Genomic DNA, 23,419 nt, shown 5'->3' on the forward strand with positions numbered 1-23,419 from the left:
TCCAGGTTGATTGCAACAGTCATCACTATGTGGTAAATTATTCTGCCACCATGCGTCTGGCATCTCAAGGGAGGCACAAAACATGGTGGAAGACTTGCCACTTAAGGGCTGCAACTTATTCACAGACAAAATGGATGAGACATTACACTCACTTGAAGACTCCAGAGCAACACTTTGTTCCCGAGGATGTCCCCCAACCCCAAGAAGAAGTCATTATAGGCCTCAAATGCACATATATGGCACCAGCTGCTGAGTTTCCCAAGAGATGTTTTCACCTATACCCTCTGTGGGTTCTTGCCATCCAGGCCCCTGTACTTCAAAGCAGCAGTTTTGACGGGTTTGTCAAGAGCAGAGTGGCAATCGTTGAGGATCTTTCCATCTTGTGCCCTGTCACCGGGTCTGTGCCGGCACTCCCACTTTTATGCCTGCACCCTTTGTTTAGGCTGGTATAATAAAGAGTCCCACCACCTTCTTCAGTGGTTTCACCTTTTGTGTCTTTATTTACAGAGTTCTTGTGCAGTCCCAATTCCCCCAACAACAATCATACCACAGACCCCTCCCAGGGTCTTCTGGCCCTTGAGGTTCCTTCTAGTAGGTAAGGAGACAGAGAAACAGCCCTCCTGTCTCCTCCCAGGCCACCCCCTCTCTGAGGTTTTCCCAGGGCTTTTATAGCCCTCCCAGTCTTTAGCCCAGCTGTTCCCACTCGGCCCAGCTTGTTGCTCTGAGCTAGCCCTCATTAGGGCTTACAGCTGGGCTCCCTGCTGCATACCCATATCTCTCTACGTGGCCTTTTGACCAGAGAGCCATCTGCAGCCAGCATTTTGGCAGGGCTTTAAAGGGGGTTTTACCCCTGCCCTGCCACATGCCCCCTCTTTGGCAACCAGCTGTTCCACTTCCTCAGTGTCTCCATAACTATAGTCCAGTGAGTTTGACACTGTGAGACTGGGTTACAGCATTCAACTCTAGTCCTTGCCCTACCCTACCCATCTTCGCTGTCCTTGTTCAGGAACTTCTTTCCTAAGACCATACTGCTTCAGGAGGTACAGTATCTTTTAAATCTTGGAGCTAGAGAGGAGGTCCCTTTACTGCACAGGAGAAGGGAGTTCTAAATCTGATATTTCATCATACACAGAGGGAGACCTATCTTGGGCTTAAGGAAGTTAAGCACTTTTATCAGGAAGATAAAATTCAGGGTGGTGTCTCTTGCTTCTGGTTTGGGGCCAGTTCAACCAACAGGTGATGGACCACATCCACCAGACTCAATCCTATTTGCTCAGCTGGCTCTAAAAATAAAACAGAGCAGTAGATTTTGTCACCAATGCAAAAAATCAAGTTCATTGGGGCCATTCTTGATTTTATGACTGCAACAACCTACCTGCTTCAAGAAAAGTTCTGGTCCATTTTGAACCTCTGCACAAGACTAAAAACCAACCTCAAGACAGCAGTGAGGGCTAATTTGAGGCTGTTGGGACACACAGCATCCAGCACATATCTGACTCAGCCTGCCAGACTTCATCTTAGATGCATACAAAGCTGGTTGAAGTTTGTCTGTTGACGAAACAGACAGCTTCTGGACATGCTTGTTCATGCATCTGTTTAGGTTCTAGCATCCTTAGACTGGTGGATGAATCTGGATCAGATGGCATTTCTGGCCATCTGTGAGGGGATAGCACTAGTCTCTCAGTGGCCTCCGAGCACTGGGCTTTGATATTGGCACTATATTTGATGGGGCAGTCAGTCAGTCTATCACAACCAGGACTAAGAACAGGCCAAGGACAACAAGCAAGAGAGAGCTGCTATCTAGACTATTTAGATATCAATGAAGAGATGCATCTTTGACACTGGTAAACCAGGTTTCAAATCTTGCCAAGGCTGTAGGCATCAGCTGAGCACTGACAAATTCATAACTGGAAACAGACCAGCTCACCTGTATGTTAATATTGTTCAAGATGGGTTTTAGGTCCCATCTGACCGATTAAAGGGAGGCATGAGATATGTACACTAAGCCGTAACACCTGCTTGTGAGGAGCCACATTTAGAAGTTCCCTCCAGGAGTGCCAAGCTGCCTGCTCAATCAGGGGCAGCCCTGGGAGAACAATGGGATAGGGATAGGGTGAGCTCTGCTCGAGCATCTGTCCTATACATCAGTCGTCTGAAACAGGTTCCTCAGGGAGATTCTAGTGCCATATTGTGACCAAATCTACCTCCAAAAAAGAAAGATGCCCCTGAGGCCAGCACAGTGACCTGTTAACTCCTGTGGGCAGCAAGGACATATAAGGAAAGCATACCCCCTCATGGAATCTCAATATGCCTGAGGCTGGACTGGTGAGAACATGCTCATGAATAAAACTCCCCACAAATTGACAGTACCAGTCTGAGTACCAGGGAAGGGAGTATAAGGATTCGTAGATTCTGGGTGCAGCCAGATAGTAGTTCAAGCCTAGCTGGCTGGGTAAGATGGTGCTCCAAGAGAGACAATCTGTGTACAGCTCATACGTGGTGATAGTTACAATTAACTGTGGGAGCGCACACTGAAATCCTCACAGTGGCTCTGGCTGGTGAGTTGATGTACCCAGTAATAATAGGATGTGGTTTGCAAGTGTGTCACTTTTATTTACCAACATTAAATATATCTGATCTGAATATTCACTTTTTGTCTGGAAGGCAAAAACTACATAAATACCGTAAAATGTAGCATGCTGTGACTGTCATTTGAGAATGAGTGACAGTCAATGTATCCATTAAGATGCCCTATTTCATAGATTTGTAACTTGTCTGTGAACACTGTTTTGGTGTTGAAGGAGCTTGGCCCACAGCAATATAATTAAAAAAAAAATCTATGTAATCTTTTTTTAATGTGTATGAATGATTTAAAAATAAGACTTGGCTTTTTTCCCCCCCAGCTTCTGAATGTACCAAAGCATTATATCAACATATAAATGGTATCCAGGTAGAATATCAATATCTTGAAGAGTATGGTTACAAGTTAGAAGGTGTGTGTATACTGTATCCTCTAGTTTTTACATTAGCCTAAAGTGCATCTGTGGGTACAAAGATGATGAATAAGGTGGAGGGGCAGGAGTTGGGCACTGGGTTGTCATCACTCTTTCTCTTATTTGCCATGATGTAATGAAGCGTAGTTGCAGAGTGTCATTACACAAAAAGGTTGAACATGGGTAGGGAGTCCACATTGCTGTCTAATTTAAATGCCAGTTTGTGGTTCAGAGCTACAGTTGTTTGCAGGGATTGGGAGAGAAGCAGACAGGCTTCAGGACCCCCACACCCTCCCACACACACACTGTGTAAGCTGTTAAAACTTCTAAATTGTCAAGCAAGACTCTTTTGAAATTTACTTAAATACAAATCAAAACCAGTTCCCTTCCACAGAAGGCCATTTATTCCTTCCCTCAGCAAGGAATGTCTCCATGCCAAAGTGCCATTTTCAAACTTCAGCCACTTACAGCCCTGCTCCAAAAAGTCAGATTTTTTTTTTATTATGGGAGAAAGTGCATTTTTTTCCTCACTCTCTCTTTTCACATAGAAATGTTTGAACTGTTTTGAGAGAAAGGATGGTCTAGTGATTGGGGCACTATCTTAGACTTTGGGAGACCTGTTCAATTTCCCAGCTCCTGTGTGATTTTGGGCAAGTCATTTAGTCCATCTGCGTGCCCCAGTTCCCTATCTGTGAAAATGGGGATAAAAATATTTCCGTACCTCACAGAGGTATTGTGAGGATAAATACATTAAAAAGATAGTGAAGCATTTGGAGATCTACTCATGAAGAGTGCAATACAAATGCTAAAAAAGAAAAGGAGTACTTGTGGCACTTTAGAGATGCCACAAGTACTCCTTTTCTTTTTTCAAATACAGACTAACACGGCTGCTACTGTGAAACCATACAAGTGCTAGATATTATTATTATTTTATTTTATTTTGCTCAGTAATGGAACAGATACTAAGCATAGAGAATTTCAGATCCAAAGGGGTGGTTTAACAACGTTATGCATATGAGTAAAGAATGGATTAGAATGGAAACGGTCCTGCAATCTTAATATAAAGATTATCAGGTACCTGCTAATGGTATTTGGGAGGGGGGTCTGATCTTGCTTCTGTTGAAGTCATTGGAAAAACTCTTGTTGCCTCCCGTGGGAGTGGGATTTCCTCTGATGGTAACACTAGTCAGTGATTGGGACATTTGCACGCTGTAAATTAGTTCATTTGAAGTTTAATGTTCCAAGGGTGTGTTTGTACCTCAATTGTTTGTTGGCAAGACAACCCTACTGCAATTTACTTACAGAAAAAAACAATACACTTAGGATGAAGTGGAAGTACATTATGTTCCCTGGCTTTTCCACTCTTGCATGTCACTCCTCCCTTGCGCACACATGCAGGCATGCGCTCTCTTGCTTTCTCTCCCCCATTTAAAGTAAGTTATGAGGATACATTTTCCAGCTCAACTTTGTTCATCTGATAGTCTCCAGAGTTTTTTTTGAACACACCTCAAATCTCTCTTTGTATGTCATTCCAGAGCTGCTGCCAGCAGCAGTGAAGAAATAAGGATGGCATGGTATGGTATTGCCACCCTTACTTCTGCGCTGCTGCATGGAGAGCTTGGGTCCTCAGTCAGCAGTTGCCACTCTCCGGCCGCCCAGTTCTAAAGGCAGCGCAGAAGTAAGGGTGGCAATACCCTACCAGGCCATCCTTATTTCTGTGCTGCTGCTGGCGGGGCGCCGCCTTCAGAGCTGGCGCTCCTGGCCAACAGCTGCCGCTCTCCAGCCACCCAGCTCTGAAAGCAATGCAGAAGTAAGGACGGCAATACTACTAACCTAAAATAACCTTGCGACCTTCCTGCAACTCCCTTTTGAGTCAGGACCCCCAGTTTGAGAAACACTGGTCTCCCCTGTGAAATCTGTATAGTAAGGGTAAAAGCATACAAAAGACCAGATTTCACGGTCAATGACATGTTGTTTTTTATGGCCATGAATTTGGTAGAGCCTTCCGAATAACCAATATTCAGGGTTGGTCCCCTTCAGCTTAACATCCAGGATGCAGTCCACTTCCAAATATTCTCACCCTTCCCCACAAGAAGGAATAAAAGGTACACTTGAAGGATATTTGGGAGTATGAAGACTTAAGGTCTCCCCTTCTTCCTGTAGGCTATTAGGGTCCATCAGGCACCTCCCAGGTCTCTCTAATTCCTGGGAACTGGCCCTTTTGAGGCTCTAGCCATAAATTGTGACAAAATTACAAACTCCTGTAATACTCGCTTATAGAAATTGAAGGATTTATTGGAATATTGCAAGTAAGAACATCAGCACACACAGGCAGTATTTAATTTAGGGGTTTGAAAACAACAACTAAAATTTTATCATCATTGTAACTCCTAGGAATCCAGGTAGTCTGCCATCCTGACAGGCTTCCCTGTTAGGCTGCCTCCTTGAGTCCTGTATTCAGTCATGGAGATGTCACTTGTAAATTAATCTAGAGATTATCAGCAAGTATAGGGTTCATGTTCTCCAGGTTAGGCATATCTGGTGGGCGTAGATAGTCCTTTGAAGACTGCAGTGTGGTGAAGTCGTGAGGACCTACTCTTCCACAACCAGTTTCCCTTTACAAGTTATAGAAATCTGCTGGTGAATTTCTAAATCCTCCTCTGATGTTGTTGAATAACCTCAGTGTTTGCCTTCCCCTTTCTTTCAATAAATTGTGCTTCAATTCTCCGTGAACTACAAAGGGGTAAGCTCTCACATTGTGTATCAGCAAGGATAAACTGTTTATTTTCTTAAATATTGTGTAAGGTTGTCCTGAAAAGGAGGACATTTGAGGGGGTTTTTTTGCTGGCTGATTTTTCCTGGTGCATAGCCACATGTGTTTTTTCTTCCTGGATGGGCACATGGGAACTTTTTCCTGGCACCTTCCTTCTGGCTTATCCATTCCTCCACCTTCTGAAATGCTGTGTGTGCAGGAGGCCTTGCTGTTTCTTGCTGAACATCAAGTCATATGCAAGCATGGTTTTGCGAGTCCAAAAATAATCTGAGAGAGGGTGGTGAATAGCTGAGTGTCAGCTGGTGGTGTATGCAAAGACAAGAAGTGTCTGTATATCCCAGTCTCATTGATCTTCAGTAAGAGTATGAGCATGGAACCAATGGTGCTGTTTACTCTCTCCATTCTTCCATTACCTGCAGGGCAGGCAACACCAGACCTCACTTTAGGTATGTTATCTGGAGTTGTCAACAAACCTCATGTAATAACAGTGATTGAAATTCCTTCCCTGATCATTGAAAGGCAGCTGACGGGTCGGGGTGGAGGCGGCAGTCAATCTGAAACATTGTGTTTTATTAATACAGTTGTGACTGCCTCAGGCGGTTTATCCTTTAGTGGCTCTGCCACCACATACTTTTACATGGTGACATATGCTATCAGCAAATATCGATTTCAATTGGTGTTTCTGGTTGTGGTCCTTCTAAGACAATCATTATGAACTTCCAGGGCTTACTAGATTGGGGCATATCCCCTAAAAGGAATTCTGCCTCTCCTTGCCGATGCTTGCCTGTCACAGGTAAGCCAGGAAAGTACCAAATCCTTAACATCTGCAGCCAAAAAAAGAAATCTGTCGAATACCTGGTTCAGAGTCTTTTCTCACCCCAGGCAGCCTGCTGCTTTGATGTCGTGAAGATACTCCAGTACTGCTCTCTGCAAGCTTGCTGACAAGACAACCCTGACAGACCTGGAAAATCATACACCAGCAAGTGGGTAGCTGGATCAATGGATAATTGTTCCTGAATTGCTTTGAACCTCTCCAGTCTGCATTTCATTTGGTAGATCTTTTAGCACACCAGAATAACTCAGGGTCCTTAGACTGTTCTTGCCAGATGTCATCACACAATCAGTCTGAGTCTATTCTCACTGTCCTCATCCAGCTTTGAGCATCCACAGCCATATATTTCTTTCCATGTTTATGGTGTACTATATGAATTCTGAACCTAGTAAATATGGATGATTGGCCCAAAGGGCCTCCACAATAACCAGACATTCCAGTACTCACAGTGTCTGCTATGTGGAGAAGTGGGTAGCTATCTTGAACTCTTTAGTTATGTCTCTTGTATTCAATACATATTCTTAAGTCTCCATTGGGCTTTTTCATGATTATAATTGGGGATCTCAAGGTGATATAGATGGTCCAAGCAGGACATCCTCCAGCATGCAATTTAGCATTCTTTAGGATTTGCCTCACAGGAACAGTCCCTTCCTTAATCTGATCGTATCTCCCAAGCCTCCTATTATTCTTGGAGAACACACCAGCATACTGTAAGAATAGCTGTTTTAATTACTTCTTTCCATTGTCTTCTATGGATGCTTCTGTCAGCAACTTCTGGTTTCCCTGGTGTAGCTTCCCTCTGCTTGGGCAATTCTGTCTCCCATGGGCTTTGCCTCCTCATTACCTGCAAATGTCATATGGGAACTACTTGGGAGACTGTTGCTCTTATTTGACTCATGGGACTTCTGCAAATACCTTGCACTAGGACTCTAAGTTTTTAGCAACTTCACTAGCAAGCATTCTTGAAGCATAGCATTTGTTATAAAGGAATCACCCTGGGTCTGAGAATTAATAGCTGATACCTTTTAAGGAGATCCCAGCTTCTGCTTCCACATTTGTAACTCTGCACATAATCTGGTCCGTACATTTATCCGGTATGTTATCTTCCTTCACCAACGGGTTATGAAGTTCCTCTGTTTATAAACTGACTTTTCACACAGGATTCTCTCATGTTCCGTCACTGGACATGGTCCCTCTCTGCTTTGCCAGTTCCAGATCCACTGCGGATGGTTCTGCTTTACTCAAGCTCTCTCTCAGACTGTGAGGGGGCAGGGAAAGCCTATTAAACAGGCTCCTCCATGCAAATAAAGTATGCAGGGGTTCCCCTTCCTCTTACTCCAATCTTGTCATTCCCTCCAGTATTTCAAAAACAGATCTCTCCTAGAAGTCATATAAGTGTTTGTGTAATTGTCTGTAAGATCCACGATTCACACTGGGAAGCTTCTAGTAAAAAGCTTTGGCATCATCATTCAAAAACACTGCCATGTTCTGTGGTGCTTTCTCATCAGTCCACTCATTCACAGAGAGCAGCAGCTCAAAGTCTATCAAGTACTCACAGATTCCAGTTTCATCTGCATGACCACTGAGAAGAAACTTAGGCAAACGTGTTTTTGCCATCTTGAAGCTGCTACCACTAATTGCAACACCAGCTTATAAAAATCAAAGGATTATTTGGGAACACTGCAAGTAACAACTCCAGGCTTCCCAGCAGTCCCAGGTTTGACTGTCCTGCTTTGACCTCCAAAGCCCTCTGCTGGTTGAAGCAGAACATTTCTTTCATTCAGGGTCATCCAGAGAAGGGGAGTTCAAAGAGGCGGTTTGCTCTAGACTCACCTATTTGAGAGTTTTCCCAAGCTGAGTGGTGTTGTGACTGCCATACAAAGCCGTAGCTCCACTCACATTTGGCCCCACTGCCTCTGTCTACTCAGGGGCAGACAGGCCAAACCTGAATGGTGCTGCGTCCCGCTTTAGCCATTTGAAAGGTTGCGAGGTGTGCCACTCCAACACACGGAGGCAGGACTTTACTTCTCTTAGCCCTCTCCCCCCCACAAAAGACAACAACTTAGCCTAAATAGAGATATTTGTGGAAGTGATATACTGATCATTCTTTTTTTTTGATTCCTGTCCATCAGCCCAGCATTGTCGATGGGATCAAATGAAGTTTTTTCCATTCTTCATTCAGTTTCTATGCTCTGATGTTTGCCAAGAATTCGACCAGGAATCCTTGGCATGCACTTGGAGAGCCAGATGTACCCTTCACTCATGGTTGCTGCCACTAGCTATCCTCACTAGATTTTGCATGCCAGCTGAGGCCAGGTCCTGAGGTCTGGCCCTGTGGTACACTTGGAGCTACTTGGAGCCTCTAATGAGAGTTAAGTGATGTGCTAGGACCATCTGTAAGCAAACTACCCTTTATGGGTGTGGCTGTCTACTATGTAGAGGAACTACCTGTTGAACTCACCCCATATACCTTGCACTTATCCTTACAATCCACTTATATACATACAGCTGTAACTTCCTGTTCTTACTCTTATTAACTCAAAACTGCACCTCCGGGAATGGGATGCTATGATGAATGTGAATTCCCCTCCCCATCCCAGATGCCTGGTCATTCTTGCCCCCAAGGGAAAAATCCTTCCCACTACCAAGAGGTAGTGATTGATCAGACTCACAGTATCTTAGGAACAATTTTTTTTGACTATATCTCCCTTCTAGGGCAGGCCAGCAACCACAGCAGAATGGCTGCTGGATGCCGCGAGGGCTTCATGTAGCGTCAGATGCAGGGAGGAAGACGGGCGGCAGCAGCATGAGAGACAATCCGCTTGTTCTTCCCCCATCCCCTAAAATAGGGTCTTACCTCATCCAGTGAGATCCTACTGCTGCCTCAGTTTGTTTCCTTCCTTCCTTCCTTCCTTCCTTCCTTCCTTTCCCCAGGAAAAGAAAACTCCCCAACTCTTTTATGCTTTCAAATTACTCTCCCTTTTTGGAGTCCGGTTTGTTAACATAAACGAACAGTTGAACTCAAAGACACAATCGCCTCGCCTTCTTCTCGAGGCTCACCAGTCCATTATGCCTCTCCTGAGCTCCTAATTCCCACTTCAGGGTTTTGTTCGTCCCCCTCTCTGCACACAGCTCCAGCAAAGCCTTTTTCTCTGGCTGCTAAGTAGAGTCAACGCCACACCCCATCCTCTCTGACTCTGGATCCCCTGCAGGTGGAGCTTACTTTTTTCTCCCTCCTCTTTACCCTTTTATCAGGACATCAGGCCCTCTCCAGAGAGCCATCCCATGATTTTCCTCTCTCTGGGGGAGAAGACTCCCGCTTATAGATAGCCAACCTCAGCTACCCTTATGCAATGTCCAGTCACCTGACCCTACCATCAATCCAAGCTCAAACCCATCGCCTGAGAGTCAGGTAATTAGGCACAGCTCCCACTAATGGGGCAGCACACCCTGTAACATACCTGCCCCATATAGTCTTGCCCATTTCTTGGGAAAGCTGTACAGAATATTCTTAATCACGAGGAGAACTCCTTTTTGGCCTTAACAGGTAACATCACATCAAACATCATAATAACCAACCCTTAGCTATCTCCTCTTTGTAACATCCCACCTTCTTGCTGCTTCAGTCATGTTCAGTAAAACTGGACTTTTACCAGAACATAGCAGGCATAAGGACTTTCTGTTCTTTAGAGAGCAGACTCTAGTCCAAGCATACACTTCAGAATCAAGTGTGCTCCTTACTGAAATCAATTTTTTTCTCCCACATATACCAAAGCCTGCACCTTTGTACTTGTGGCCCCTAACAAATTCTGTGGACCAGCATGCTTCTGTTCTTCAACCACCCACAGAATTGTTTCAAAGGCATTCTCCCTCTGGATTTCTTTCTCCTCTATCGTGGACTTTTGGTCCTTTGCCTTGACCCACTTATGCAGGTGTTCTATTTCTGGATCTCCTGACAGTCTAATGAAACATCCCTCCTGCAGAGGCATGTTTCACTTTAAATGTCAGCACTGTATTATTGCTCATCATTTTATCGGATGCGATGAGGAAGTGGAGGGTAGTGATGCTCACAGAGAGGGGGAGCTGTGAGTTGCTTTAGGGAAGAAAATGCAGAGGGATTAAAGGAGGAGAGAGAAAAAGGTAGGGGAGGGGGAGAGAAACTGTGAAAAGAAGAGACACAAAGGCCTGATAGTGTGGTGATCCTAACAGTCAGCCTGTTTTTTCCAGTGAGTGATGCTGAATGTGATAAGTTCGTGAGGAAATAATACACAATGATAACTAAAAGTTTAATTACTAAATAAAGGCCATATTCTACCTTTGATCTTTTTGCAAACTGATTATTAAAATCAATGGGAGATTGAGGGGAGTATGTAGTCCTAAATGTATACCTCTGTTACGATAGATAGCTACCCAAAAAAGGAGAGCCATACTTTAATTATATATAAGAATGAGAACTCTGCTTTCAGGAAGTGCTAGATGAGAGAGCACAGTACATCCTGGAGGAGGAATAAAGCTTGAATGTTGCACTGTCTTGGTTTTAGTCCAGTGTTTCTCAAATGCGGCCACCAAAGCCTTTTCTTGTGGCCACAGGCTCTTGGGCTGTGATTGGCGGGGAGGCAGGCTGCATGACCTAGTGGAAAGGATACTTTACTGAGAATCAAGAGACTTTTAGGTTCTGTCCTCAGGTCTGCCATTGAACTACTTATCTTAGGCAAGTCACTTAATTTCTGTCTCTGTTCCCTGTCTCTAACCTTTGTCGGTCATGTCTATTTAGATGATAGTCTTCAGAGCAGGGACTCTCTCACTACAGTGAGAGCGCATAGCGCAGTGAGGTCCCAATCTCAGGTGGGCTCGCTAAGCACCACTGTAATACAATTAAACAATAAATGTGCTCCAGTTTGCTGAAGGAGGATACTTTGTACATTATTCACAAAAATATTTCATGCTGCATATTGCTAAAAACAAAACACTATTGACCTTGAATTAAACAAAAGGATGCAAATGATGGTTTTTAATATTCATGTTGTGGAGCCAAACCTACAAGTTCATGCCTAATAGTAATGAAAATGGAAATCTCTATGCACATACTTGATTTTTATGCATACATTTTGAATGCACGGCTTCTCTGCTTCCAAAGCAGTGTTTTGTGTATTTTGTGCATGTAACTTGTTACAACTTGTGTGAAAACATTAATGGAAACTACAAGACTAGACAGTTGAACACTCTTGTTTCTTTAAGAAGAGGAAACATTGGGCCCAATGTTGCAGTCCCTAGATGGCCAAAGGTCACATGAAAGATAATAATAATAATTAATTTAAAAAAAAAAAGGAAAGAAAAAAGAAAATGTGAGTTTTAACCATGTAGGAAGTGCAGGATTAAACTATTACATTTTAATTAGAAATATTAACTATGCCTTTAACAGGAAATGGTTATCTGCTAAAAACATTTTCTTTGATTGTCTAAATTTGTATTTCCTACATGTTCTAGGTTTGTGCAGTTCAAGTGGGTTAGGTTTAAAATTTGACCATGTTGTTATCTGGAGACAATGAATGATCTTCAGGTCTCAAATGCATTCTAAAATTCCATATTCTCACTAAGGTGTTTTAAAGATAAACGAAAATGCAATAGCCACTTTTATATATAACCCTAAAATGTTTGCATTTTGAAGAAACAGCCTGCTATCAGAGGGAATACAGATTAACTCTTATAAACTCATCCAAGATTTTTGTTAGCTGATGCTAATGCACATATATAGAAATAACGAACAATGCCATGCTTGCTGTGTGCTGCTTACAAAAACTAAGCAAATACTTCCAATGTTTGTAGCATATAAAAAGACAAAACTAAAAGTGAGGGGAAAGAGGAGGAAATGTCTTCAGTCTTTAAATAATAACAATAATACAAATGTATGAAGTTTATATATAAAGAATTCTACATAAACAATAGGTATTGCAGTGTTTTAAAAAATGTCTTGTTGGCAAAGTAGTGAATTAAAAGATAAATAGACAATATTTGGAATGTAGAGATATTTCCATTTGGGATGTAATAATATATAAAACATCTTTTCAAAACTATCTAATACCCTAAAACAAGACACTTGAATGAGACCATTTGGGTGAACTCCAGTTTCTGTAAAATTCCTGATGGCTTGAATAGCATGGTGCATGCTTGAGTCATAGCAGAACTTGGAATCAGATGGTGTGAATCAGGGAAACCTGAAACGAAAAAAGCCCAAAACTTTACAATCAATTGGAGCTTGTATACACACAGTTTTTGTACTTAGTTTTATTACATAAATTTATGGGACTAAACTCTGTTTAAGACAACCCAATATATCTGCATCTACATGAGGGGTTGTACCAATTTAACAAATTTGGTTTAAAAAAAAATCATGCCCCTAAATGAAATAGTTTAAATTGGAATAAAAATTGTGTATAGATCAGACTTTGTAAGATTTACTGAATAACCCAGATAGGAAGATAGAGAGAGGCATTCAGCAAATAACTCTATACTTCTATTTAGTTTTAAAAAACATTGAAGAGGTTATGTTTAAATTAGATGGTACACAATGTTCATGGACAACAAGATTTTTTTAACTTAATTAAATCTTTAAATCTTTCGGTCACATCTGCTAAGTTTTCTGTATTAGATTTACTTGTTTCTTCATCCACTTCAAAAGTATTTTTGACATCAGCAGTAGCTATGCTGATTTGTGTATTGCTGCTCTGACTTTTCAGGTGATCCCACCCAAGGAGTGGAAGCCGAGAAAACATTACGACGACATTGATGATTTAGTGATTCCAGCTCCAATTCAGCAGATGGTCACTGGTCAGTCAGGGCTTTTCACTCAATACAACATTCAGAAAAAGCCAATGACTGTGAAAGAGTTCAGGCAACTGGCCAACAGTGACAAGTATGTATATTCAGTATTCTGTTTGGAAAGGAGAATGTGTAAACTTTTTTCCCCTCACTGTGATTTTTTTTACCTTTTTAGGCACCAGGTGATTTTTATGTTTTCGCTTACTTACTGAAGGCCATCCTTGTCCCTCTTCTAGGAGTTGGTAGAAGGCACTACTCAGTGCTTAGAGTGGTCTGAAAAAAATGGAGAGTCTGTCATCACCTCAACATCTGTCCATCCCCCTGTCCTCAGATCAGTTTTTCTCCCACTCCTCACATCTGTTCTGTCCCATTTCTGCCAGCAATTCTGCCCCCACCATGCCCCAAGTCAATTTTACCCCCATATTTCTACTGTCCCCTTTAGTGCCCACATCAGTTCTGCCCCCCGCCTCACCTTTGCTTCTCTTGCAGCACTTGGAATTCTTCAGCCCCCCCCACAGGCCTAAGGGAAGGGAGACTGCAACGTAGACCCTTCCCTGCCTTCCCAGACCAGATGCTGCTGCTGCACGGAGGGAGAGCAGAGGGGGAAGGAGCAGAGGAGCTGTCTTATTGCTCTTTTATAAGGGTGGGGAAATCACTCCTCCCCCACCGCCATGAATGGTGCGGGCTCCTGAGGGGAAGGGAAATAACTGTCTGCCTCTTGCAGCATCCCTGATTGGCTGCTCCTCCCCAGGAGGCAGACAAGTGGGTAAAGTAGCCAACTAGAAGGCTTTTCCTCCAAGGCGATACTAAGAGTGCACCTCTGCAACTGGGTTCACTTTTTAGAAATTTAATTTCCTGTGTCTGTGACCCCTTATGATCCAGCATACTTTAAATCCTGGTGATAATGACATCTGTTTAGATTGCTATGATAATTTGTTTTATGTCCTCACATCTGCATAGGGGGATATAAAATATAACATATACATATAAAAATTATAGAATATAAAATGCCATGTAGTCGGATAAAGGTCTTATAGACATAGTTTGGATTCTTTCTTTTACTCACAAGTGGTGAAATAATAGGGTGACCAGATGTCCTGATTTTTAGGGACAGTCCCGATATTTGGGGCTTTGTCTTATATAGGCGCCTGTTATCCCCCACCCCCTGTCCTGATTTTTCACACTTGCTGTCTGGTCACCCTATGAAATAATGAGTAACCATGCACTTACATAGGATATCCCACGAGTGCCAACAGAACCATAATTCTGCACACACCGTAATAGAAAATGTTTCAGAAATGTTTGTAGTTACAATTGTTTTGTCCCGCTACCTATAAAATCATATTGCTATGTTATATTTAATAAGGTTATATGAGTTAGGAGTACTTAAAGCCTCCTAGGTTCTTCCATTCTTCTTAAACAATGTAATAGCAGAAGCTCCTAAGCTTTCTTTAAAGAAGATTTTCCCTCTCTTCAAAGAAGTCAGGTTTCTGTGGAGGCCAGCCTTCCTTTCTATGGGCATATCTCTGTGACTCTAAATTGCTTTCCCCTTCATTTGGGATACCCGGATGAGCATACCCTGAACATTGGTGTCATCTTAACATGGCTGAAGGGCTCTAGTCTGAGTGATAAACAGCATTTAAGAGAAGCCCTGGTCTGTAGTTCTGGTTACTCATAGATTGCTGGGGTCCAACTCCTGTTTGCTGAGAGACAGTCAGCTCACCATGAGGCTCTTCCTCCATCCTTCTTAATAGAGGCTGTGTCAGCTGCATGACCTCCTGCTTCCTGTACTTCCAAGTTTTCTTCCAAGCAGTCTGAACAGAAAGAGCTTGCAGAGTTGATCTGAAACTCTCTCCCCTCTCCCAAGTTGTTGCATTTATGGAAGCAATTTTCCCTTCCTAAAGACTTTCTAAATAAGGGAGTACTGTGGCCAGACACCCTGAGGAAAAGGTTTGGCAGAGTAGTCTGCAGGCAATAGCAATAGAGGCATGCTCCCTCTATGGGAAGTTAGAAGAATCTTCCCAGGCCACAGAAAAGGATGTTAAAATGCCCCATGCATCTGGGACAACCAAAGGGATGAAGACAAGATCCTCCAAAGATTTCTGACAACTGGAAGAACTGGTCCACTTCTCCCAAAAAAGCTTTATCTGGGAGAGGGAGAAAGGAAAGCAAGGTCCACAGGAGCATTGGGATTCCTCCCCTTGCTTCTGGCCAGGGATACTAAATGGCAGAACACTTGCCTTTTGGACCTGTTGGGGATAATCTGCAGGACCCACTTCTGCTAGGTCCAGCAGGTGTGTGCATACTCCTTGGTGTCTATGCTCCTGCAGTACAAGGGTAGGAACTGGTGACCATATTGTCTATTAACAGTAGTGCCTCTTCACCAGCCCAGGAAATGTGGTAGGCTAAAATGGAGGATGGGGTGGTGAAGAGAGACTGTGAGGACTACCAACTAGAAGTGTATTGGCTCTTTCAAGTGCCTTGGGTGACAACAATCACACTTAACGGCCTAAAACTCAGAACAGGCAGTAGAAGGTCCTTCCATCTGTTGAGACAGGAACAAATGATCTGGGTGGCACAGGACTAATAGCGACATAAATACTGTGAAAGAAATTACCCAGTGTTACTTTGAAAGCATTGCTACTATGAAACCTATAGGTTTAGGACTGTTGAATATGAGAAAGGACTAAAGAGTGTGAAACTGATATATTTGTCTAAAAGTACTTGGTCTGCAAAATCAAATATAAAGCGCATCATGAACGTGGATGTTGGGAGACATCAAAACCATGAAAGTGAAAGGACAACTTGTCAATTAAGATCCTCTGAAATGTTGCCTTTAATTTCATTCTCCCTCTGCAGATACTGCACTCCAAGGTATATAGATTATGAAGATCTGGAGCGTAAATACTGGAAGAATTTAACCTTTGTGGCACCGATCTATGGAGCAGATATCAATGGGAGCATTTATGATGAAGTATGTGTAGTTTTATACATGTCATTCCCCCCTCCCCAACCCTGGCCAAAAGGTTAGTTAATGTTGCACTCTTGTATTGCAGCTGAGAACCAGGTATCTCTTGAAAATTGTCTCTCAAGAGCCCCACTGTTGAGTTGCGCATGCCCTTAGTATGATGTGCTTTAGACACTCTTGGGAAGAAGTGTGCCCCCTTATGAATCTGAACACTGATAGAGGGGTATATGGTCTCATGGGCTCAACAACCCTTCGCTAAGCATGTCTGGTGTCTGCAAGGCCTTGCTGCAGCAGCTTGCTTGCTTTCTTTTTTTTTTTTTGGATAAACTAGTTTGTCTAGTTACAATCTTTAAAAAGTATAGTCCTATTTTTGTTTATTTGTGCAGTTTTCAGCTCCGTTACACATTTCCAGCCCCCTCAGCGCTTTTTGTTGTTGGTTCTGCCCTGTTGATTTCCAGTGAGTGGGACTGCGGGCATTCAAATCGAAGTCTACCGTAATTGATAGCCTGCCAGATTGGGAGAAGAAGAATCAGGTTGTAAGTGGCGCACATCATGCGGTGGGGAGGTGTCTAGGGCAGGCCGGCACTCTGATGATGTATGCCCCCCATCGCTGTGGTATTTGAATGTCTGATATGTTGTGAAGATGGACATTCCCTGAAAAGGTGTTCTGCATGTGCATGCGTCTGCCGTCTTCAGATATGAGTGCTACCTGAAACTCCTTCTCTGTGAGGAGGTATCAGAACTCACCTGAACTAGTCCTTCTCCACATCAGTGCGAATGAAAATTATTTCCTGTAGTGATTCTGTTGCTGGTTTGTTACCCCTTGACTTTGAGTTCTGAGATGAGTGTGGTGCTTTATCCCTGGTGGGCCTGGGATGATTATGAGTTCACAGTTCATTCTTCTAGACTTGTTAATTCCTCTTCTGTCTTTCTCTTCTTGGCTCTGAGCTGCTTGGATTCGCTCACCTTGTCACTCAGAAGCAATCTTAGTCTGAGGAAGGGGCTTGGATCTGAGGACTGTCAAGGTCAACTTTGATTTCATCTGGAATGGGATCAGAGGTTCACCCCAAAGTCCTTTTGGACTTGTGAGTTTCCTAGAAAGTTTACGATTGACCCTAGGTCTGAGGAACCTGCACGAGTCGGATCATTCTCTTCCAAGATGGCTACGTACCAATCCCCTTACTGGCCTCAGGAATCATTCTACCCTCTGGACTTCTCCAGTTCCTGAGGTTCCTTCTTTTTACCCCCTCAGGTGTTATCCTACCTCTGTGCTTCTCTTGTGAGGAAAGTAAACACAGTTTTAACTAACATTCTTCAGCTTTGGATTAAAAAAACAACCCAGTCTTGAAATAGCTTCATTGTTCCAACTGCTTCACCTTACTAGATTAGTTGCAATACTGTTTACACAGCTGGACAGGTCTCTGGCTGCATAGAAGTTCCCTTAGAGTTACTACCTATTTCTGGTTGAAATAGTGGAGAAAGGAAATTTCTAGAGGAAGTAGGATTTTGCTGGTTGTTGACACAGGTGACTATGGATAACAAGTGACTGTTAGTACAGCTCTCATTGTACAGTCAGAGAAATGTGAAATATCTATCAGAATCAATTTTGCTACTTAGAGAACCATCCAAGAAACTGCATAATATCCTAAGGGAGTAGTTAAGCAATGAGACCGTCAAGAAAGGAGAAGCAAACTTATCTTTTGTAAGAATACATGCACTTCTCCAATTTACTGGATGAATCCTTCCTTCATAAAGGTCTGCTCTGAGAGAGGGGTGGAACCCTGGTCTTTCTTGTATGCCATGTGGGGAGCTTCCGGGAAACTGTTCTGTGTTCTCTCTCCTTTTTGGTGGTTCTGCTTAGTACTTCTTGCCATGCTCTCTGCTGTTTTTGTAATCACTAGGAGAAGTAGTGTGTAACTTGGGCCTGGTCTACACTAAAGGGAAAAGTTAATCTCAGGTACGCAATTTGAGTTACGTGAATAGTGTAACTCAAATCGACCTAGTTTAAATCTACTTACTGCGGGGTCCACACTATGCGGTGTCAACAGGAGATGCTCTCCCATTGACTCCCCTTACTCTTTTCGATCAGGTGGAGTACAGGAGTTGACGGGAGAGTGATTGGTGGTCGATTTAGCGCAGTGGTTCTCAAACTTTTGTACTGGTGACCGCTTTCACATAGCAAGCCTCTGAGTGCGACCTCCCCCCCATATAAATTAAAAACATATTAACACCATTATAAATGCTGGAGGAAAAGTGGGGTTTAGGGTGGAGGCTGACAGCTTGCAACCCCCCAAGTAATAACCTTATGACCCCCTGAGAGGTCCCAACCCCCAGTTTGAGAATCCCTAATTTAGCAGGTCTTCACTAGACCTACTAAATCGACCGCCGATGCATCGATCGCCACAATATTGGTCCTCCGGGAAGTGTAGACAAGCCATGTGACAGAGGGTTTGTCAAAAAACAAATTGCTTAAGGGAGTTTAATGAGAGCCCTGACCAAAATTAGAATACAACCAGCCAAGGTGGTCTGAAAGTCGGTATCTGAACTAGGTAGTTGAGTCTTTGAAAGCTGTTCATCATCACTGAAAGATATTTGTATCCCCAGTGGTCCATCTCATGGAGAAAGCAGTGCATGTAAACCCTATTATGTATGCATGTAACTGGAGAAAACTGGTTTTGAAAGTTAGCATAGCAGCACTGGATCGGGGAGGATTTGATAAGAGAGCTGTCTAGACACATAAAGAGTTTGTTGTTCTCTGGACAGCAAGAGATGCAGACAATCTGACCAAAATGGGGCAGAGAGAAAGGATTGCTTTCAAAAGTTAGAAGCTTTCACTTTTCTTATTTTCATCTCTAACTAAACTGGGAACGATTTCTCTAGTTTTTCTTTGAGAAGTGTGAATCTATTACATGAACCATTTTTTTTTGTTTTTAATTCCATTTTCTCTGTGGTTTTAATAAATCTGGATATCATTAAAATAACTGTCACATGGGTAACATCACACAAGCATCTCCAGAGTGAAATGAACCCCATCATGTCTAAGGGAGAGGTGCAGAAGGTAAAAGAGTTTCTGGAACAAGTACCACCTCTCAGCTTTGGTCGAGACACGTGGACAAAGATTTCCTGTCCCAATGAGTTGTGTTTTCATGACACTGCAACAAGTGAATACAAGGGGAGAGGCCAGAAGACCAAGGAGGAGATGAGAATTATGAAAACACAGAAATAGAATTGGTGGAGACTGGTAGTGGGAAGATAGTAAACTGGGAGATGATTAGAAGTGGGGACAAATGGCCAGGGAGGAAAAGAAGTAAAATAGCAGCCTGTGGAATAAAAACAATTCCATTTAAAAAAAAAAAAAAAAAAAGCAGGGGGAGGAGTAGTGGTTGAAGGAATAGACGGGGGGGGGGAAAAACAAGAGAGAGAGGAGGGGCCGACACATGGTGTAATGGGTCATCCATGCCTGGACAAGGCGTAAGGGGATCTGGAGGAAAGTGAGAGGTGATGCCTGGCACCACGTCATTGCTGGGAGGAGGTTCCAACAAGAAAAGCTGGGGAAACATTGATAAAAATGGAAATTATTTTCTTAGAACTTTTATTTCCCAAATTACTCTTTGTCCGCCAGATGGTGCTCTTGGGCAACTAATGTGCTGAAGGCCGACCTAGAGGAGAAACCTCTTGACTAGATTTAGAATCTAGAGATTGCTTTTGCGTGTTTGTCCATTTCAGAGATTTTTATTTATGCAGAAAGAATGGATGTAGTACCCCTACCTACAGTTGTGGGCAAACAGTGAAAGAAAGGGGAAGGTACAATTAATTTCTCATAACAAACTATTTGTGATAATGGAAACAAATGTTTGTCTTTTGTAAAGTTAGGGAAACTATTGCAGACAACATGCTGCAAGCATTGAATTTACCGTAAAACAATAAGGCAAATATCTCAAAGCATTTCCATTTAAAAAAAAAAAAAAAGCCAGCCGAAGGCACATATTAATTCATGGTTTTAGTGTTGCATCTCTGCTTTTCTGATGTTTCCATGCCCTGTAAGCATGCACTTCGATCTTCAAAATTAGTGGCAAAAGCTGCAGCAATGCAGCTCCTTGCTCTTTTGTTTATAAAACAAAAAAATAAAAACAGTTGCCATCTTGCTGTCTGGTTTTGAATAGGATTTGTCTGTTTTGCACAATGACTTTCATTTTCTATTAGCAAATCTATCTCTGAAGCCATGTACACCCCCAATTTTTAAACTTTTAAAAATTAATTAAAAATGGCAATTTGTTGTATTTCTGAAATCCAAGACCTTGCTGGTGTTATGGGAGAGAACAATTGAAATGACATTGCAGTGTATTAACAAGTGGTGGTTTTTTTTCCTTTTTAACTCAAAGGATAATGAGGGTTTAGAAGAAGGGACACAACTGTAAAATCTGTGTTACATGGAATAAAATATAGGAAAAGGAACAAAGCGATAAACACATTTTTTGAGTTCTGGCAACCAACCTAAAGGAAGCAAACTTTGATCTCGTGATTTATTATATTGCCAGAACCCCTTGAATGTATTTATAGCATTGTATTTCATGGTTAACTGTCTCTGTTTTGTTCACAGATTAAATTATTTATAAATTAGGAAATATCCTAAAGTAGTAACTGTCATGAAAACACACTGTGGGTTTATAGAAAAGAAATTCAACGTAGACGGCTTAGTGTTAGGTCGAAGTATTATGCCATACTGTACACATCTTTTATTGTTTTTATATTTAATTACAGGACTTTGTAAGATAAGGACAACCCAGTTGACTCAAGAAATAATTTAGGGAGGCATTCCACTAAAGGATAGATTACAAGGACTGTATTTATGTTAAGGTCACCACTGTCTGTACTTTTATAGGTGAATTGGGAAACTTTTTTACATTTCATAGACAAGAGTTCAAGGTTCTGTTTTTCTGTGGCCACCATGTCATCTGACCTTGATAAAAATGCTTGTCTGGTCTACACAAGAGTTTACACTGTTAATAATTAATAAATAGCACCAATGTGGCTAGTTGCAGTGTTACTGAAAATTGAATAAGACATTTTCTACTGTGGAAACACCTATTGGGGGAAAAAGAGGCATGGGAGAGAGGGAATCAACATCACCAATCATGCCTCTCCTGGGATTAAATTAGCTAAATATGTATACTCTGTGATTGGCTGTCACGACTGTCACAAGTGCTTTACCAATTATTAGAGGGTGGGACAGAAAGAAATGCCTAAAACAAGAACAGAAAGGTAGATGAAAGACTGGGGCAGCGCATCACTGATTGGCTCATGGTAGAACATACTTCCAGCTGGTGTGCGTATTTATTTGTTAAAGTAATCTAAGCCTTAATATACAATCCCTAAATTGTGACAGCCTGTAAACAGTTAAAATATTTGTTTCAAAGGCTACATTTTAAGGGGCCTTTTGTTATGATTTGAAGGAGACTGGGACATAAACTTTTATTAATGGTTTAGGGGATGCTAAGGGTATTACAGTAGCTCTGTAAACATGATGTTAGTGGGTTCATAAATGAAACTGAAAGTTGGCTCTCTTTTTTGGCCCAATCCAATAAAATTAAATCTTGGGATACCATGTAAAGTCCAAGACCCTCCCTATTCATTACATCACCCTGCTTCCTCTTATCAGGAGAGTTGAGTCTGGCACTGTTGGGAGAGAAAAGTAGGTGTAGGACATCTCTAAAAGAAATGAAATCTGAGATGTAGGTTGGAACAGAATTGTGCAAGGCCTTGAAAATATGAAGTTTGAATATGATACAGAGAGCAAGGTAGAGCCAGTGGATAGATTCGAAGGGGGAACTGACATGGTCAAACAATGGGTGAGGAAGACAATTTGTTCAATAGCATTTTGTAGGAAATTGAGAGACAGAAAAATGTACATCAAAGAGTGTAGATTATTATTATTTATTTACTTGTATTATTGTAGCACCTAGGAGCCGCAGTCATGGATCAGAACTCAAATGTGTTAGGCACTGTACATACAGAGAACAAAAAAGACAGTCCCTGTCTAAAAGATCTTACAATTTAAGAAGAGGAAATTGTGTTGTCGTATACCCTGGGTTTGCAGGGTGTAAAGAAAGGGTTTCTTTGTTTGCATGATAGTGTTTGCAAAGACTTGCATGGTTCAACTGTTCTTAACAGCTGACAGTTTGGTGAATCCTTTCTGTCTCCGTTTAGTTAGTGAATTGAGTTATTCTTATTGTGAAGAATTTTCATGTTGCTTTCCATGCAAAATTTGCTCATATTGGGGCTGAGCACTCTGCTGTATTGAGGGGCCAAATGCTGTGTGATCTCTGTTTTATTTTCAGCCACTGTTGCATACTATGATGGTGGAGATGCATGCCACAACCTGCAACTTAGACCTTTGTCCTTTCTGACTGTAGAAAGCTAGCAGGGATGTATTTGGTTAATTTTTAGTTGCATTCCTTAGCATTTCCCTGCATGGGTAGAGGGAACGGTTTCAGTGTCTCTTAAAGACAGAACAGGGAGTAATGGTCTCAAGTTGTGGTGGAGGAGGTTTAGGTTGGATATTAGGAAAAACTTTTTCACTAGGAGGGTGGTGAAGCACTGGAATGCATTACCTAGGGAGGTGGTGAAATCTCCTTCCTTTGAGGTTTTTAAGGTCAGGCTTGATAAAGCCCTGGCTGGGATGATTTAGTTGGGGATTGGTCCTGCTTTGAGCAGGGGGTTGGACTAGATGACCTCCTGAGGTCCCTTCCAACCCTGATATTCTATGATTCTGTGATAAAGAAGCTAGTGTGTGGCCCAGGCTCAAGAAATCTACTCTTGATGCCAACAGTGTGGCTATCAACCTGTGTCCCATCTCTAGTTTTTGGGGAAGGTCACTGAAAAGGTTATGGCAGGGCAACTGTAGCAGTTTGATTCTACAGACTTCCTTGACTCCCAGTCAATCTGGTTATAGGCCTGGATCTGGAGTAGAAATTGTACTAATTGCAGTTGGTTGATCTCGTAGTAGTGGTCTATACTGATTGTTCTAGATTAGT

General features: G+C 42.3%; 1 protein-coding gene across 2 annotated transcripts in view; it reads left to right on the plus strand.

Moving 5' to 3' along the window:
• KDM4C (lysine demethylase 4C) overlaps positions 1 to 23,419 on the plus strand; it is a 453,801-nt gene that overhangs the window by 41,871 nt on the left and 388,511 nt on the right. For both annotated transcript variants that reach the window (XM_074953333.1, XM_074953334.1), the window contains 2 exons: positions 13,336 to 13,511; positions 16,277 to 16,391. In XM_074953333.1, coding sequence (XP_074809434.1) covers positions 13,336 to 13,511; positions 16,277 to 16,391 — 291 coding nt within the window. The remainder of the gene's footprint in view (positions 1 to 13,335; positions 13,512 to 16,276; positions 16,392 to 23,419) is intronic.

This window comes from Natator depressus, chromosome 5, assembly GCF_965152275.1.
Source record: "Natator depressus isolate rNatDep1 chromosome 5, rNatDep2.hap1, whole genome shotgun sequence".
Lineage (NCBI taxonomy): Eukaryota > Metazoa > Chordata > Testudines > Cheloniidae > Natator > Natator depressus.